This window comes from Cardiocondyla obscurior, linkage group LG21 (assembly GCF_019399895.1).
Source record: "Cardiocondyla obscurior isolate alpha-2009 linkage group LG21, Cobs3.1, whole genome shotgun sequence".
In the NCBI taxonomy this organism is placed as follows: domain Eukaryota; kingdom Metazoa; phylum Arthropoda; class Insecta; order Hymenoptera; family Formicidae; genus Cardiocondyla; species Cardiocondyla obscurior.
Window position 1 is genome coordinate 351,094 of NC_091884.1, and position 19,530 is coordinate 370,623.

The 19,530-nt window shown below is 44.6% G+C and overlaps 2 protein-coding genes across 6 annotated transcripts in view; one reads left to right on the forward strand and one right to left on the reverse strand.

The window, feature by feature from the left end:
- LOC139110621 (mannosyl-oligosaccharide glucosidase-like) overlaps positions 1–19,530 on the reverse strand; it is an 84,833-nt gene that overhangs the window by 59,991 nt on the left and 5,312 nt on the right. The gene's annotated exons all lie outside the window — the stretch shown is intronic.
- LOC139110616 (amyloid beta A4 precursor protein-binding family B member 1-interacting protein) overlaps positions 1–19,530 on the forward strand; it is a 98,525-nt gene that overhangs the window by 56,192 nt on the left and 22,803 nt on the right. For 4 of the 5 annotated variants that reach the window (XM_070670480.1, XM_070670477.1, XM_070670478.1 and 1 more), the window contains one exon: positions 18,466–18,565. In XM_070670480.1, the coding sequence (XP_070526581.1) occupies positions 18,466–18,565 (100 nt within the window). Of the gene's footprint in view, positions 1–16,129; positions 16,481–18,465; positions 18,566–19,530 lie in introns of those variants that run through there. The other variant, XM_070670481.1, reaches the window with a different exon arrangement.

The following is a 19,530-nucleotide window of genomic DNA, read 5'->3' on the forward strand; positions in this document are numbered from 1 at the left end:
AGTGGCGGACTCGACGGACTCTCGTTATCGCTCGTCATTCCGCACGATGCGTTTTTCCGCGGGGACGCCAGAGAGATTCACGTCCCACGAACGCCGTACAAGCGAAGGCACTTTGGTATTTAACATATTGCCTATCGTTCGCGTCCACAGGAGACACATCTGTTTCCGAAAGTATATTTGCGTAATCGAGCGAACGAAGCAGCTCTCGCGTAATACTTGATCCGATTCTGTTGGCGACGCGGGGAATATTATAAAACTACGAAACTCTATTTCGTTAGCTGCCGAATAAAAGAGAAATAAAAATTAAAAAATAAAAGAATAGGGGGTGGGTTCCCATTTATTCCGTCCCGTTTATTGCCGGAGGTGAATAAAAATCCGCGAGTAGAAAAGACGAGAGAGAGACCGGAGAGGAAGCGGCGGACGGGAGATAAAAAGGTTTGCGAGGTCATGGTCAGCCGATCTGGTCGGCCGTGCTCGGTCACATGAAGCTGCCGCGAGCTTTTCGAGTCACGAAACTCCCCGGGCACGTCAGCTTGCGTTTTCAATCCCGACCGCTTTCGCTTCCCACGCTCCCTTACTTCCTGCTGTTGTCGCAAGCGCCGAGCCTGACTAATCGATTCGGACTGATCAAACGATCGATAAGCTATCGCTATTCTCGATGCCCGGCCGATCGCGACCCGGAAAGACTATGTACCTGAGAATGTGTACAGGATGGACTAAAAAAGATTTGCTTTGAGATATTAAATTAAAAATTAATATTAATTTTTTTATTTTTATTTTTTTATTTTTTTTATTTCAAGTGCCGAAAATATCGATTTATTTATTACCGATTTGTGGAAAATTACGCTTGATACGTCGCGAAATTTATCGCAATTCGTTTCTCTCTCTCTGTTTCACGAATCTATTTTTTCGTATAGTCATTAGGTTGTCTTTACTGCTCAATCTGTTATCGCGAAGGATCCCGGGCACCCTTCGGCTGCATTTATTTTTATCGTCCTCGCCCTATATATCGCCAGCGGGCATTTTTATTTTCGGCGAGAACACTCGTTGACACGAAACCGGGGGTCCCTCGGCGCTCTGCCTTTACGGCATAATTATTGCTTTCTCGCGGGAATCGTTATATGAAACGTAGCGAACTTAACATATTGCAGATACCGTGTATTTATACCCCGCGCGTGTTCACATGTGCTCACGTGCGCGACAAAATTTGAAGAACATGCGGCAATGCGATACAACTTTATTTAAAAAATAATCAGAAAAAGAAATTAAGGACACGAAATGAGAGCAAGATCGTGTACTTATTTAATGCTGATGGTGCAAGATAGATAAAAAGCTCCATTTTTTGTTTATGCACTTTAATTAAAAGAAACTGGTAAAAAAAAAAAAAGAAAAAAGCAATTATTGTCGGCATCGAGCTCGACATGTCGTTAAAGACGCGTTACGATCGTAGATACGCGTGAAGATATCCGCGCTTACTGTTAATTAAAAAGGGACCCTCCCCTCTCATCGGAATATTCATCGCCCGCATTGATGATATCTCGCATAATGTCGCTTGATCTTTTCATGCTCTCGGCTAACGCGATCGTGCCCACGGGCACGGTCGATTTTACGACGTTGTCAGCCGTGTCGTTACGTTTACTACGTAATCAATCATCGTTTTGTTTAAATAAATTACCCGTTCAAAAATCACCTCGGATATAATAATGGAAGGTTACGTGCGTGGCTCGACGTACGAGATACATTCGCGGATTATTAAATCGGCCGTTCGCAAAAATTAACATGCAGCGATATAAATTCGAAGATGCATCGATTTGCAGATAACTCCGCGGATATATAAATTTATAGATCGCCCGAACGAAAGACTCGGTCTATAAATTACCCACGGGCTTGTTCGTAAGCCATTCGATTACTAGATTCGCAGGGCTTCGTAAACCGCGGGAGAATGTACCGATCCGTAGATTATCGTTTGTCGGATCTCTTTCTGGTCCGTACTATTGCGTTCTCGATCTGAGCGAGCGAGTTCGTAGATTGAGCGCGCCCATAATCGATAAATGAGCCGCGCGGTTTAATTAGAATTTAATTTAAAAATTAAACGCCGTAGAGAGTGACTTTATTGAAGTGACATTTTCACCTGGGGAGATGCTGAATCTCTCTCACCGCTAATCCCGGTCGGGTTCGTCTCGATTGTTTCCTTATCTCCCGTCTATTTATAGCGCGAGATCGCCCCCGGGGCAGGAATTCTTACGCAGCCCTTCGCTCGTACGGCTTCGTCCAACTAGAGAGCTATTTGCGCGCTTAGATCGCGAAGGTTACGAGCAAAATGCAACTCGGCAGATGTCGAGCAGCTGCCGCGGCAAATTGCCATCGTGGCTTGCATTTAATTCGCGATCGGTTGTCTTCGGTCTAAGTCCCATCGGCGGAGCTTCGACTCCATTCGAGAGTCTCGCAGCTGTCCCGGAGCAGCGTTGACGAGTCCCTTTGCCTATTGACCTCGAGAACTCTCGCCAAAGATCTAATTTCAATTTAGCTCATTAAACACCCGTGAACATGTCACTCGATCATCGTACGCATGAAATGTATGCTCGTAGAACCGTTTCGACCGAATCAAATGCTCGAGAAAAATTTTTATTTAACCGCTCGCATAACTGTCATACTCGTCGGAATATTATACTGTTTTACTTTACCGTTTTATTAAATAAACTTGACATTTTTGTGGCTCGGGCTATTTCGCCTCGACGTTTTTGTCAGGCTTAAGTCTTCGAAATTGAAATCCATTTGAAATTTATTACCAGAAAGCCGCGGGAGAACTTTCTACGTCATCCGATCGCGGGAAATTCGACGCCGGGATACGCGATTTCTGCGTATTGTGAGGTAAAAGTGGTCGCGCGCGAGTAGGTTTATTATAATTGAGCGCGTACGATTATGTTATCTCGGCACGCCCTTGTTCTCGCGATTTTCACGTTCGGCTCGGTCGATTTGCGTCTCGTTGCGGCGCGTTCAAGCGCGAAGAAGTTGCAAGGGGCAAGCCGCGACGAAGCTATTAACGCAAGAGCCCGAGTCTCTAAAACGAGCGGACGACGCGTTTTACTTCTACCTTCGGGGTTTCTCTCCACGCCAGGCTGAGAATCGTTCCTCACAATGCCGGCTCCGCATTGTCCGCTGCATTACGCCATAAAGTACAGTATCTTATACTCGGATTAGGCAGGTTTAGAGCCCTGGAATAACGAAGGCCTGGAGTGTGCCCTACGGCCATGTCACGAGCCATTCCGCCCAGGCTCGAGCGCCGAGAACACGAGACCGAGACGGTATCCGTTTACAGACGACGCTTCGCCGGAGCCACGACGATTCGAGTGCGAATAATTATTCGACGTTTCCTGATGATAATCTGGTATTGTTAGACGCCGAAGAGCGCATTCGACTCGTGCACGTTTAACTTAATTTGCGCCTATTGCTCCATTCGCTTTTACACCTCGAGAAACTTTCAATGTAGAAGTACAATGATCGCACGGCACGAAAGGTTTTAAATATTAATAATTTTGAATAGAATTTAACGCGGTAGTTGATTGTTTGTCTTTCTCTCTTTCTCTCTCTCTCTCTCTCTCGTTTTTTAAAGCAGTATGGTTATTAGTTTCGCGGGAAGTTCAGCTTTCCGTAGTGAAAAATAAGGGACGACGTGATTCTGGAAATTTGTTGAGCCGGTATGCACGACGGTGACATTGGTGCGTGCTCGTGCATAAATTCGAGGGGCACGTAACTTTTCTGTGCACGCAGGATAGCGCGATTAGTCTGCAGCGTTCCCTCGGTGACTGCGTGCGGTTGCAACGTTAAAGTGACCGCGTTGGGCGGAATAAATTCGCGTCTCTGCCGGGGGTAGATAATGCGAGTTTATCGTCGACGTACGTCCCCTGTGGCCCGAGATTAATTGGAAATTTAGGAGAAACATGGCCGCTTCACGCGGCTGTCGAAAAGAGACGATCGATATAATTATACCACCGTTCGGGCACTTTACGCTCGGCCCGAATTTATTTTGAAATTATTCCGACGTGTTATAGAAATTCGACGAGCACGCCTTTTGTTTCAATTTAATTGCGAAAGAATTTCAAATTTATTTCTATCGTGTTTTAATTTTTAAATTAAAACTGAATCGAACATTGTATTAAAATATAAGAAAAAAAAAAAGAAAAAGAAGAAATTAACAATGCAGAATACATTGACAATTATTTCTCAATAATGCAACAACTCCCAACAAATTTTCTCTTAAAAACAAAAATCGTGATGCGTTCCCCGAAGATAAGCAGGACGATGTAGCGTTGTGGTTGTCGAAATCGGCTTCGAAAATAAAAACTCTACGTCAAAATTCGAGCGGGGGCGAGGGGAGATGGAGGACGGAGGAAGGGAAGAACCGTCGGTCGGGCCAACAACCCTCGTTCCAACAACACCGGGCGGAATGTACCGAGTAAAAAATGCGAGGAGGACAGCGTGTGGGCGAGACGGCCAACGTAAACACGGACGGACGAGCCACGCGCGCGCATCGGCACAATAAGTAATAACAAACGGCGTCTCCGCTACGCTCGTTCTCGTTATACGGACCTCGTGTAAGAGGGTCACGACGAGGGGGTGGCGAAGAGGGCTTCGGACGGAGGGCCACGCCTAACCGCGTAAAAATATCAAAGGGCCCGTGGGCGTGCGGGCCGGCTCCTCGTCTAGTAGTCCTCGAAAACGAGACGATGAATATCGGAGTCTCTTGTCCCCGTCGTGCGGACGGAGCAGCATGTGAGAGGCGGTATATCGGGTTTTACGGCGGTCGTAAGCATCGGCTAGGCATGCGACAATATTAGTACGTCCCTCGCGGGAAATGCGCCACGTGGTTTTATTCCGCGCGAGGTACATAAGTGCCGGAGAGAAGCTAAATTGAAATAACGGGCCACTAAATTAGCACTCGAGTTAATGCTCAAGTCAAACAATCAAACGGTATTTATTTTATTTGATTTAATTTTTTTTTTCTCGCGTTTCTCTTTTAAATCCTCGAATTCCTTTTTTTTTTTTTTTTGGTATTGTAATATTTTATTTTATTTTTGTTAATTTTATTTAACGCAACGCTTTCATCCGCCGCCCGACGATTGTTAAGTTAAGATGATTAATAGAGATCGAGGCAACGATTGTACTGCGCTGTCTCGGTTTAAGCGGATAGAGGACCGTGTCGCATCACCCAGCGGTCACTTCCGCTTGTCCAGACAGTCCGTCGCTGTTTCCTCTTCGAGGTGTGCTTTTGTCGCCTTCGTGCTGCGCGTGCGATCGGAATGAAAATGAATAGAGTGGCTCGTCTGGATCGTGCCGAGCAGTATTTCCCAATCTCTCTTTTTTTTACAATATATTATACGACTTCTAAATACGGAAATTTATTACAGACGTTAATGTTTGCATTTACGTGGGGGGAAAAAAATTGATTTGACCGAAGAATAAAGGGTAAAGATCTGAAAATACGATACCGGTAAAAAAAGACTGAGTTATGAAACGGAGTTTTAATATCGTATAATAATAATAGACCTTATCAATAGCTCGGTCACGTTGCAGCGGCGAACGCGGACGCTTCTTTGAATATTTAATGCAGTTTATTCAGGAGAGAGATGGTACTACGCGTCGTATAAAAAAAAAAAAAAATAAACTTCTTTCTTTTTCGCGGCGTCATTATTCTTATTTGCGATATTACGGCTGCATAACGCGGCTTGCATGCCGCGCAGAAACGCGAGATACACATTCTACAGTAACTTCGTTTCGACGTTAATGGATTTTGTTTTACCCTTTCAATAGTAATTTAAGTTTCGGCAGATACCCTGGCGCTATACACGCACGCGTTGACGTGCTTTTGTTACGTTTCTCCACGGAATTAAAATTGTTCGCGCGTCGTTTTCAAACCAAAAGTTGCATATTTTCGAAATAAGCAAAAAGATTAAGTCGTATTTCAGCGAGTGTCAAAATAAAAAAAAATTAATGAATAATAAAAATAAAAAAGACACGCAGACTATAAATTATTTATGGCGTTTCTATGAGTTTTCCGTCACCCTTTACGGTGCGCTTTTTCTCGGTGTAAATCTCGGGGAAACGATCGGAAAATCGAGTGCTTGAAAGTCCCTCCTGATCGTTTACGCAATGGTACGTCGTGCTTTTCCGGACCCTTCGCCACTCATAGAACCCTTGGGGGGCCTCGCCCTTCAGGGCGGCAGTAAAACCGTTCGCCGTGCATTCGGTTCGACGAAGACGGCGTATATACGAAGTCGACGCATCGCTTTACGTAACATTCGACTTTACGTTTCTTGCCTGAAACACTGCGGACTGCAGTAATAAAAAGCTGTATTTCGAGACGTCGAAAGAATCTATCGCGTCATATATCACGTTACGCGTCAACTCGACTTCCCAAGAACCTAGCGCGACAAAACAAAGCACAGTGTCTGCGCTTTGTACATATATAAAAAGATGCGGCACTTTTTTTTCTTTCTTTAGATACGAAATATTAACTTTATTCACCTGCCTCGTTAACACGTCTAAACGTCGAGGTAGAAACGTTTCCGCTTGAAATGCAAATTTGAAGATCGATGCTGCCTGCACGGCGGTATTTTCTTTCGCAGCGTCCACGCCGCGTTATACAAAATCTCTACTTTTGCCGGCGAGGGAAGGGACGTGGGAATGCACGCGGTGGTCCACAATGGCCGGTGACACGGGAGGTCTTTGCGGCCGATCGCCTCTTCATTATCAGAATACGATCGACCTCTCGCTTTACCGGGAAGACGTTCGGATTCCGTGGCAAATAGACGGCCACACGCGCGCTTTCGTTAAACGCCGACTTTGTCGATTCTCCGCATCTCGCTCTGCCCGAATGACTCAGCGGTAGCTCCGCAAGTTACGTCGTCGCCGTGGTTTTATTCACGCGGCTTTAAAGGTTCGCACTTTGTGCGAGCCGACTTTCGAGAAGGCCCCGCGACTTTTTTTTTTTTACGGATCGTTCGCCGGGGGTCCCCGTCGCGGGGAGTCGCTATTCCGGATAACGACTCCGGCAGCAATTCACCGAAGAAACGATTACCCGTATCTGCGATTCAGCGGCTGCGAGGGACAATTGATTATCAATTTTTAAGCGACACACGTGCCGTTCGTTTAAATTCCACCGCGGTGCGTTTCTCGATCGTTTCTATGAACTCCCGCGGATGGTTATTACGAACTTTCTCAAAGTTATAACAAGCGGGACTTTTTTTTCAAGCATCTCCTCTCGCGTATTAATAACTTTCGCGCACGTTGTTTATCCCAGGACGTGGAAGAAATAGGAATTATACTGCGTTCGTTCAAGTGCGCTTGTTATATGATGCCGCGAAGTTCCTAGAAAGCTAATTAAGGGTGTATCTTGGCGAAACTTATGGCGGGGTCTCAAAGGTCGAAGCAACATGAGGTGCCGTATACTCCGCTATGTTAAAAGGAAACGAACTTCCTTTGATAAGTTCCCGTTTCTTTACGACAACCGAAAAAGTATTCATGAAAGTATGATTTATTTTTCTTTTATCTAATTTTTTTTACGCGTTCGGGGTATTTCTCTTATTAACCTACGCTCTAGTCGTTGCTTCCTAAATAAAACGAGACGCGCGCGATTCTGCGACATCCAGGCGATGCATCATCGTCGAAGCGAACGACTCCTCGGGATGATTCAAGCTTTGAGATTCCGCTATTGATCGTCCAGACGCCACATCGTCGCGCTGACGTTTACGCGGATTCGTGCCAAGATTTATCCACGCTCGCGACGTTACTCCGCGTCACCCTTTCGCTGCACGTACGACCGCTTTATTTCAGGACATCCCTGGGGACCATTAGAATAGAATGGACTAGACATCGAATACGTATTAGAATAGAATAGTTACGCTTTCATCTACGTCGCAGCGACGTCTCCTTTTTTTTTTTTTTTTTATCGCGGAAGCATCGATTCGCGCATGAGAATGCGTTCGATCGCAGCGAAGCGCGTTTCGCGTTGAAATTTTTCCTGACTCCGCGATTTTGTTTAACCGCGGCTGTTATTGCTTCTTCTTTTTTTTTTTTTCTTTTTCTTTATGCTCCAAAGTCCAATATTTCTGCGCGACGGATCGTCACGCTCAGTTCAGACTCGAGATATTTATCTCGGATGACCCAGAACGGATGTCCTTCGCTTGGCTCTTATCTCCGTTATTCCGTACGCCCGAGTTCTGAGAGTCGTAAACAAGCGCGGCATACTCTCCCCGTTATTTTTATACTATCTCGTAAAAATGCAGCTCTCATCGCTCTGCCGCAAAAAAAAAAAAACGTTACGCGCTACGGCGGATATGCAATCTCTTTGACGGTCAGGGCCGGTGGGTGGCGGCGAGGTGACCAACCTACGGCCTGCCTAGAATAGAATCCGACTCTCCCCCCGGTTTCTCTCCTCTCCGCGATCTATTTATAATCGACGACTTTGATGTTTTCTCCTCTCGCGCGGTCCTTTCTTCGATCGGCGGGCGAGACTCGTAATTTTTACAATCGTACGAAACCAACACGTATTATCCGCACACGTATAAAATAAATTCGATAAAAGTAATCGCGATCGGTTTCTTTACGTCAAAAGACGTCTTATCGTTCGGACCCTTCGTCGCGCGTCGTAAGGATTTCTTTGCGCTTCCTGTCGTATTCCGTCAGGTCCGATCTTTCGTAAGGCGTAACGCTATAGAGGAGTCAGCTATATTTAAACCAACGTCGGGCCACAGACCTATGATTGGGATGCGTGGATACACGATGGGACGTGCCCGACGAACGGAAGTTCATTGCAAGCTGTAGCGAGGGGAGCTTAAGCTACCGCGCTGCACGGCGAGCGGGTCTGCCAGGCGACGATTCGATTTAATTCACTTTTCCGCGAGTTTTCGATCGAGTATTCTTAACCGTTTGCTCGCAAGTCGCGCAGCGAGTCCCAGCAAAGCGGCGTGAAGTTAACTTTCAACGGGAAACGTGAGTGAAACGAGTTTTCTATTACGTATTACCTCGGGACACGCGCGGACTAACGTCAAATGACATTTCGCGAGTACGAAAACGAAATTTGCGGGCGTCGATCGAGAATTCGCCGACGGGGAAGGTGGCCGGAGGAGGATCGTGGGATTGAGAAAGACGATGCGCCGCTCGACATTCGGTCGCAATCACGAGCGAACTCGAGCATCCACTCCCGCAAAGTGAGCCCGTCGCAAGAGCGAAATATCTACTTCCGCGAAAACCGAGTCAATTCTCCGCTCCGCACGGATCCAATATCGTCCAATTGCCGAAGGCGGTCGCGAAGCGAGCCACGGGAAATTGCGAGATGCCGTTTGCGTCATTACTTAATGCTCGCGCCTGTTGACCTTTCGTGGAAACAACGCGGCTACATGGCATTGTCAAGCAAAATCAGATCTAACTTCTAATTAAAGGAAATAAAAATAAAAAAAAATATAAAAAAGAACTCTGCGTTCTCTTTTCCCCTCCGAGTGTGTTCACGACCGAGAATAGAGTACGCGGACGGGTTCGTCGTGAGCGAACGTTCCAGCTGCTTCGTAGGATTTTACGCGGTGGAATTAGAACGTCCGACGGCTAAAGCGCGGCTTTATCTCGCCGTGGCGGTGAAACAACTGCGCGAATTCGACCGACGGACTTTGAAGCTTTTGTACTCGCGCGATTCTGCGGCGCCTCGCGCCGTCGATTCTAAAGACGCGAGGGAGAATATACGTAATAGCTTTGCAGCGAGCGACGGGGATCCTCGCTAATCAGCCTGACGTAATTTATAAAATAATTAACGACTTGAATTATCGCGGTAACGCCGCCTTTGTCGTGGCCGTGCCACGGGGTAAGAAAGGGCAACTCGGGGAGAATACCTCGTATCCCGAAGCGACGAAAGGCCCCGGTTTACGTAAATGTGCGTGTACTCACGCACAACGCCGCGGAGAAACGTCGGTTTAATTTCCAACGAATACGATCCCCCCGAGGCTTACGGGCTTTATAACGGCATCCCTTATTATAAATCGCAAAACTTTCGACCCGCCCCGAGCGAGCTGCTTAATTACTGGGTCACTGCTAATTAACCGACTGTCATAAAGACACCCTTCTAACGCTGGCGTCAACGGCGTTACTCGAGGCATCTCTCATTGTTATTACGCGAAATTACGGCGCAGGTAACGAATGAAATGTCGATTTTTTTTTCTTTCTTTTCGACGAAATAAATTTCTTTAAAATGAAAAAATATTTGGCGCGGATAAAAAAGAAAATTATTAAAACGCATTCGTGAAAGTATTTCTCGACGCGTCGCGCAATGCATACAATTTGATATTACCATTTTGGATGCGCATAAATTATTTGTGCGTGATACCGGTATTGAATTTTGATGAACGGCATTAATATTGATACCGAGTGTCCAATATTAAATTCTAATACACCGTGACATTAATTTCGCAATTCGAAGAATTCGATGTCGCCCTCGCTGGACTTGTGCAATTGATTGCGCGTATCTACGAAGCTCGTCAACTATAATTGCGTTTACATAAAATTCGTTGTCGTTTGCTCTAAAGCAGACGAGTGCGATACCCTGTTGATAACACGCAGCGCTTTTTTTCCCTGCTAATATCACCTGTTCTTTTCGACCGCGACGGCGTTTTTTTTTTTTCTTTTTTTTTTCTTATAAATATTAATATTGGTTATCGGGCACTTTCTGACACAGAACATAGACGCGACGATTCTCGCGGACATTTTTATCATAGCAGACTACGACGCATAGATAACCAGCATCCTGTTTGCCCGTTGTTAGCGATGCCAGGGCCGCCGCCGGCCATCGCTAAGCATAACGGCGCTTCTATCTTCCGACTGTATTTTCCCCTTCTTTTTTTTTTTTTTTTTTTTTTAAATGGAAAGATCGGAGGGAAGGCGCGAGTCGGCGGATAACGCTACGGTTTGCACTTTTTCTTCCGATGCGTCCGACGGTTTGCGCTGCATCGGGAAGCGCAGCGACTGCAAAACGCCCGGCGTCCAACGAAGCCAATCTTAACGCTCGGCTCGTTAAATCGTAGCGAAGGGACGTAGCGGTTTGCCGGTTCAAGGGACAACCGGGCCTTTTATCACGCCGTTCTATAACGAGACGAGATTCCGTCGGCTTTTATCGACTATCGACGAAGCGGCGTAATATCGCCGATCACGTTACTTCTTTAAAAAAAAAAAAAAAAAAATTATTCCGATATATCTCGTTCTAATTGCGTCCCATGTATCAAACGGATGATCGATAAAATTCGAGCGGAGAAATATTATAAAGAACAACAACATAATTTAATATAAAAAAAGATCTCGATAAATTGGCGTAAAAAAAAAATTATTTAAAGCCCTCGGCGAGGTTCCCTTATTAAACATCTTTTGCGATTAATGATTTTCAATTGTTAGATAAAATTTCAGTTCAATCAGATGGACTTGAAGAGATTCGAACGCTCGAGTAAGCAAACTCGATCAGATTAATAATTCGTGCGATTGAGTACAGTCGTGAAAGGCGGATATATGATAGCGAACGAAGATTAGCGGCTGCATTTATCTTCATATACCCGCCGTTAGATGTTTCAACAGATTGAAGCTGAATAGCAGTTTCCCGATGCGTCGTTCTTTTAACAACGTATAGCGGTATCGTTGATTTTACCGAGTTTTTCTTTTTCTCCGTGGGGGGTTTTTTTTTTTACATATCTTTCTGACGCGGGTGGATCAGCATGTCCATTAGTATTATTAAGGCGTTCTGTATCGGCCAAGTTTGCCCCCGACCACGTTTACATCACGCTTTACTCGCTGAAGCTTGTATTGAAACGTGGCCAAGCTGACGATATAAGTGGGATTACTTCTCAAATTAAAAAGGTAGAAATGGAAGTTGATTTTATTAAATGATAGTTAATCAGTTAATTAAAAATTTCAGTACTAATATCACTCGTCGAGTAATTTATTATCCGAATAATTTAATTTCCGTGAAATTATTTTGGAAAACTTTGTCAGCGGCGCGAGTACTTTTTTTTTTTTTTTATCGAAGTAAAACCACACGAGCTTTTCGAGCTTGCTAACTTCTATTCGATATCGGATGAACCTTGAGTATATTTTACGAGCGCGGTGCACGTCGATCGTTCGCTACCGGTGCTAACGGATAAATTGTTTCCAGAAACCGGCATTACCCGGGGACCGTACGTTCCGGTTCTTCAAACATCGTTTTATCAAAACGAATGGCCGATTCGGCCACGGCGGGATGACCGGGGTCGCGATGGCGAACCGAAGATAAAGCACGAATTTGTGAGCACGAGCTCGATCGAGGAACGCGCGTTATCGCGGGTTGGACTGGACAAATTCGGATACCGTCGCTTCAAGAAGGAAGATGCTTGCCAGTCGCGAATAACGCGCGTGCTGAACATTTATCACCAAATTATCTTTTCAATCGATCTCTTAATTCCGTGTACTTTGCACGGTACCTTTTCCAAATCATCAGCGGACATTATTTTATATTAAACGAATTAAAGAAATTAATTTTGAATAAACTTTTTCAACGAAAATACGTTTAAATAATTGTTACGGCGATAAACGATCGCGATGCTTCAGTCAGATATAATCATGCTAATGATATTCGATAATGCCGGCAAGCGCTTTTGTAAAATATGATCCACATAACCTCACCCTTTCGCTATTGATACCCTTGACGGAGTACGTATCCGTGATTGATGATACTGCGGGCACCCTCGTCGCGACAGATAACAGGAGACGATATCGAGTCAGCGCGAGGAATATTATTAAGGGTAGTACTTTTCCCGATCGGGCATTATAGACTCGCGCGATATTTTCCTTCACTCTCGAATTCTTTAACCGGAAGGCAAACGCGGGTAACGCGCACGTAGCGAATTTCTTTACGAACGTGATTCGCGCCGACGATTTAATACAGACAGATTTCTCTCGTCCATTTTGTGTGTTATTATTCAAGCTGTTATATTAAACCGGCGAAATTGTGCACGCGTATATTTGTCGGCACCGTAATGCGTTCTAACGGACAAGTTAACCGGCTATACGAACGCGGATGTTACCAAATTATTTTGATTGGGGCTTGTCGGAATTTCTGCTGGTACCCACGTAACCAAAGGGAAGCGAACCGTACGGTCAAGTCTCAAACCAGCATCGGCCGACGGAGTCAGGGACTAGGTCGATCTAATTTGCTACAAACTAGCAGGATGTACCCTCGTTCCCTGGCAAGGATCGCACGGTGATAAGCGGCGGACTTGAAAGGAGCATTTCTTCCGGACTAGTAACTTCCTGCGAGTTTGATGCTAGGGCGGTCGATTAGATTCCACGCGATTAACTAAGATCGTCCGATTGGCGAAAGAGTTATTAATTCTGCAATTCGCAGTCTGATAAGGAAATAAAGTAACCGAAATACTAGTTTCTAATCTGAGTATCGGAGTAAAATTAAATTAAATATTTAATTGGAAATTTAATTAGAAATTATTATAAATCTTAAATTTTATTAACAAGTTTGATAAAAAGAAAGTTTTTTCTTTTAATTTTGTCGTGAAATTAAATTTTGATAATTATATTAATCCGTTATTTGCTTCGATCGTATCATCGCGATTTGTGATATCGGTTGCATTTTTTTTTTTTTCACAGTTAACTTTAATGAAAGAAATTTATTCGCTTTTTGCATGAAGGACGGCCGGAGTTTCTTTCACTTTTTTTTTTCCTTTTTTTTCCTATTTTCCCGCATACAGATGACCTCGGAATTTCTTCCAATGCTTATTTCCCGACGGGCATCTCGGAGAAGATGACGTCGCTATACATTACGCGAGTATTGTTCGCCGAGATTTCACGCTCATCCCCGCGGAGGGCCACGTGCCCTGAAAAGCGCCGTGAGTAACATCTTATCTTCAAAGAAATGCGATGACATTGTTCGTGCACGTGCACGTCTCCAGTGCATTGTGCAAGAGATCTGTGAGTAACGATCGGTTTTCTCTGCCAATTCGCGATCGCGTGTTTCAATTCTGTGCTTAATAAGTCCAACGAAATCGACTTGATTACGTTGTACGAATATTTAAAGTTACTCGCGAGTTTGAACGAGTGCAAATTATTTTTTTTTTTATCTCGAATCTACGTTAAAGTTCTCGGTAAAATTTACGCAACAGCACCGAGATGTCCTGCAGATCCACGCACGCAACTCCGTACCGGATATGCAAACACGTGATGAAAGGTAGCACACGAGTGTGTCGTCGCGATGCATATTTATCCTTCAACGTGTCTCGCTTTTAGCCGACGTCTTTTAGATAACGCTAATATTTCTTTATTGAAGAACGACGTTCGAGAGAACGTTTAACTAGCCATAATTTTCGTGAGAAGCTTACTACATCATGTATTCAATATCAATTATTCAATCAACCAATTTATTAAAATTTTAACATTGTAAATTAAGAATATTTAACGCCGTTAAAAATACGACGGTCTCGTTCGAATAAATGCAAGTCTGATCTTATTTCCCGATTTACGGATGGCGTTTTAAAGAAACGGTAATGACGGTTTCCCTCGAAACATTTCGATTCTCGACGCGGAGAAAATCAAAGCCGCGGTTTAACATTAAAGGCGCGAGGAAGATACATGCAGCCTCGGTTTCGAATCGAATTCGTTTTTCTCCCCGCTCGCAATACGAAGAGCACGAGAAGTTCACGTAGGGAACACCGCTCGGCCTCGGCAACGAGTCTATAATTACCCTTTCCCTTTGCATCCTCTGCCTCTGCCACGCTTCTGAGATTTCTAGACCAGAATACGCCGCCGTCGCGTTTCTCGACCACTTTGCGAAAATCGCGAACTTCGCAAGTCCCGCAAACTTTTCGAACTAAGCAAATTTTACCTCCGCTCGATGATTCGAGCGCGAAGTTTACGGGCGATTTTATGTTGTGTTGATTTCGTCGAACCTCGTCGGGGAGTTTAAACGTTTCGCCTCGTTGAATGTTCGCTGAGCGAGCCGACGTTTTCCCGGGGTGGAAAACTCGGATTCTGCATCGTCGGCGATTGACGCGCGAGAATTCGTACATCTCCACGAATGTGTCTATCAAATTCGAGTGGACGTCCGCGGACACGGGCAGTCTCCCCACTGCAGATATTCATTTAGAATCGACTTCTAGTACGTCGAAAAAATTACGCTGGTCCCGCAGTATTAACAGCTGAACAAAACCAAAGAATCGTACCGTTTTCTCTTCCCAAGCGCAAAAAAACCGGAAACCGGAAGTAGCTTCTGGTCCCGCCGCTAGTTTAACGTCCCTAGGAATTATCGAAGAACTTCGACGCGATCTCGTTTTCGGACAGCTGTCTCCGATTCGACCAAGAAAAAGAAAGAAAATAAAAAAAAAAAAAAATTGCGAACTTCGACAAAGAAGTTGCTAGCCAAAGAATCCTAGCTAGTGTCCTGACTAAAATGATACGCAGGAAACAAGGCGTTGCGTCCGGTGTTCCTGCGGGAACCGACGGAATCGATAGGCGCGCAGGCGCTCCTCGCGCCAGGAATCGGGAGAGTGAGGAAGAGAGAAAGAGAGAGGAAAAGAGAGAGAGAAAGAGAGGTCCTCGGTGCCGTCCTCCATGCGGCGGAGGGAACCGAGAGGGCGAGTGGGATGTGGACCAACCGGCCTCCACGTTGAATCCCTCGCGGATCAGCATCCAGTGCTCGTATCACAACGACAGCCGCGATACCGTGTCCGTCCGCACGTTTCCAGCCGTCCGTTTCCCTCAATCTGTGCGTTTCGAACTAATTAATCCTGCAGTAGCGCCTACAATAATGGCCGCCGACAATGCGGCTTAAATATATACTACAAAGACAACTTCGCCACGAAAATCTCATTAATCCGTCGCGATTACTTTTGGTGAAAGAACCCTTTTTTATGTAATATTTCAAAAAAAAAAAAGTATTTGAAAAGATATTTCTTACAATTTTAGACGTCGAGATACATTTGTTGAGAGAAAGTTACGAAGAGAACCGCGAAAGTAAGATCGTAAAAAAGAGTGCCGCTATTAATACCCCCCTCGAAAAAAAATTTAATTTAAAAATAATCACGAGTCAATTTTTTTCTTTTTTTTTTTTTTTTTTTTCTTTTTTTTCCTGAGCAAGATCGCAAACAGTGCGGCGTTAACGCCGACTTTGACGCCTCAGACACCGTAATAGCGTTGTTGTTTTGTTGCCCCTGGATACTCTGTACGCTGATTTCTTAAGTATTGAAAGAGGGTGAGTGCACGAAGGTGCGTTCGGGCGTCTCGCTCCGTCCAGAATCGAGATATGTCGAGTGCTAATAAAGCCGTCCACGTGCGACGTCCGAGCGTCGATCGAGTCGCGAGAGATGGGTGTTAAGTGACCGTTCGAAAAGTTTGAGAGAATAATTGCACTTCCGTCACCTGCCAAATGGATAGGCTATTCCGATGGAAGAGCCACAAGACGCAGGAAGATGTGAGTAAGCGCCGGAATATACGAATAGCGCCTCGCGGAATTTACACACTCGGCTATGCAAACCGCTGCGCGGCAATAAAAGTCTTACGAGAAGCCTGGCTGAAGTTTCGCGATGTTAAACGGTCCCTCTCTCATCTATTCTCGCTGGACAATGTCACGAGAGAACGAAGGACCGATGCTTGGAGAAATAAAATAAAATATTTCAAGCATTCGAGAAGTATCTACTTCCGCGATTTTTTTTTACTTTTTTTTTTACTTTTTTTTTTCTTTGGATACTTAATTACGCACCTATATTTGTAATATTTCTAATATTTCTAATTTACGTGTAAGTATCGAGCTCGATATTCCGGTGTTGAACGCAAGTACCTACGCTGATATACCAGGCAGAATATGGAAATACGCATGAAACGAGACACGGGCGTAACACGTCCGCGGGTTTTGCGTTACAGGAAGAACCGGCATTATCCGTGCGGATCTAATTGTTGCGTCGGTTGGCCGAATGATGGTTAACGGGTCGTTCACCACACCCATGTCGAGCTTATCACAGATACTGTATCGAATAGAGAAACATCCGCTGAATACGAGCCGTGAAATGCAATTAAAAAATTTGGCAGTTTAAGGAAGATCGTTGCGGAAACAGCAGCATATATATATTTTTTTTTTTTTCAAAAAACCGTTCAATACTTTTTCCTTAAAATTCTTCAAAAATAATTTTTCATAAAAAGCGCTCGATTGAAATTCATACATTTATCAGCGACAAACGATCGTGATTGATAATTCAAAATTATTTTCCCAGTGAAACCTCCCCATTCTCTCAGTTTATCTCCCCGGGTGTTTTATTACGAATTGCGTCAAGTACGCCGCTATTGCAAACCGCAGTTGAGATCGCGCCGCGCCGCGTGTACTATTTGCGCTAATATAATATCCCGAATAACGCGCGCATACAACAGCTCTGTGGTTGCGCCGTCAAAACAAATATTTCGCGTCTGAAACGCGACGATTAACGTAGCTGCAAAGGATTTGCGTCCGGGCCGCCGTAATTTCGCAACGCTCGGAGAACAATGCCGCGTTCTTATCGCCGCCGTTTGTAAATCCATCTGGGACAATTTACGACGAGCGAGTTTCCTTCTGACATCGAGGTGATCGCGCGCGGTCTATTTACATTGTATTGAGCCTAGTTCGCGCATTAAACTTCAGTGACCCAATAGCGACGACCACCAGGTCGTTCACCATAAGCCTGTACCTCTCTAGGGTTATCGATGCATGCTAGTTAGGTTGCCCATGTAAAAGCACACGCGCTCAATTATAGAAGGCACGTTGTATACGTATATTCGTCGACGCTGTTCTCGGAGCCGAGGAGTAAATTCTTCGCCGGCACGGTTTTATCGAGCAAAATATTGAAAGGCAGACGCCGCTAATCAACTTTCGTATCACCGACTTAACGCCACAAAGGCTATTTATTTTTATCTTGCGGAAGACGCTGTTAAATATAAACTCCCCGTCTTTAATAAGAATGATCCTTTAAAAGGGTACTAAAATATTAAAAGGGATTTTCCATAAGAATGCTTTTGAGAATTAATAGTTTTTTTTTTTTTTTTTTTTTAATTAAATGTGTTACCTTAGACGATTGAATATAAAAATTTGCGGGCAAACGTGTAACGTCGTCGATTAATTTTTCTTATTTTATTATGTGAAAAATTGTAAGGAATATTGTAATTATATAAGTTTCGTCGTTTTAATAATTATATAAATTACGATTTAAATATTTACGCGGTTCTATGACTTTTACTATTTAACGTTCTTAAATCGTTTTTATGGAAATAAGGCTTTTAATCCTCTCCATTAACTTATCGTTAGAAATCCTTTAGGAAGACAGATGGCCGCGTCAGGTCATTGCCCTTGTTTGCTTAACGCGCAACGACAAGCCACATTCCTCGATTATAATGGAAGTGAGGCTAACGTGTTTGCTATCTTTCGTGTTGCAGGGTCTTGACAATGTGAGCTCGGCGACCCTCAGGCCCTTTAACTCGGACATCAACACACCGAGGATCGACAGCTACAGATTCTCCATGGCGAATCTCGAAGGTAAACCTTACGTATATCGGCTTGCTTTCGAGCGAGTTTATCGACCCCGCTTTTCATCCGGAAAAGTCACTCGATCAGTTGGCGATCTACACGTGCGTCCGAACTCGAGACGCGTCTCCGAGATGCGTGAGAGGAAAAAAAAGAAAAAAAAAAAGAAAAAAAACGCTCTGAACGACGTGTGTGTGTCGACCACTCGAGCCGTCGTGCTCGATTACTTTTCCCGGGTTTCCGCCGCTTTTTTCTTTCTCTCCGCGCCCGATTTTCCTTGCTCTATCGGGTAGAAATGATAAAAACGCGTTGACGTTTCCCTCTCGATCGACCGGCAGCTCCTTTCGCGATCTCGTCGTCTCGAATACTCGCCGCGTTCCAGTTTTATCATTCATCCCCCTCCCCCGCGTAATTTCGCGAAGCGAGGAAACTGCCCGCGCTCCTGTGGCGCGTGAATTTTTCAGCACGCCTCCAGCGCGGATTTTCTCCGGTGGGACATTAATCGCGGGACAAAGATCGATCGGCGAGACGGCTAACAAGACGCGATACATATCTCTCTGTTGGAAAAATTTATTTCGGTCATTTATTTCCGGTTTAGACGTCTACCGCCGACCTCGACTCTGCGGTCGCCTTTTAGTCGCTCGGCTGCCGCGCTTTCTCGAGCGATAGGAAATTAATTTGCGGTCGACTTTGATCGTTCGTACAATCCGATACGTTCCTGATATACTCCCGATAAATAGTAATCGCACGATTATTCATTTGAAAAATAATTTCACTTCGCACCAACGGAATTCTCTTTGATACTTTTTATTTGCACGTAGACAGAATAATTCTTTTTTCCTTTTTTTTATTTTATTTTATTTTTTTTTTTTAGGTTTTAATATCGAGCGAAACGTGTATGCATTTTATTTTTTATTCGATTAATTTTAGTCGCCGATTATTTATAAATATTTTATTTCGCACGCCGCGCGGTGATT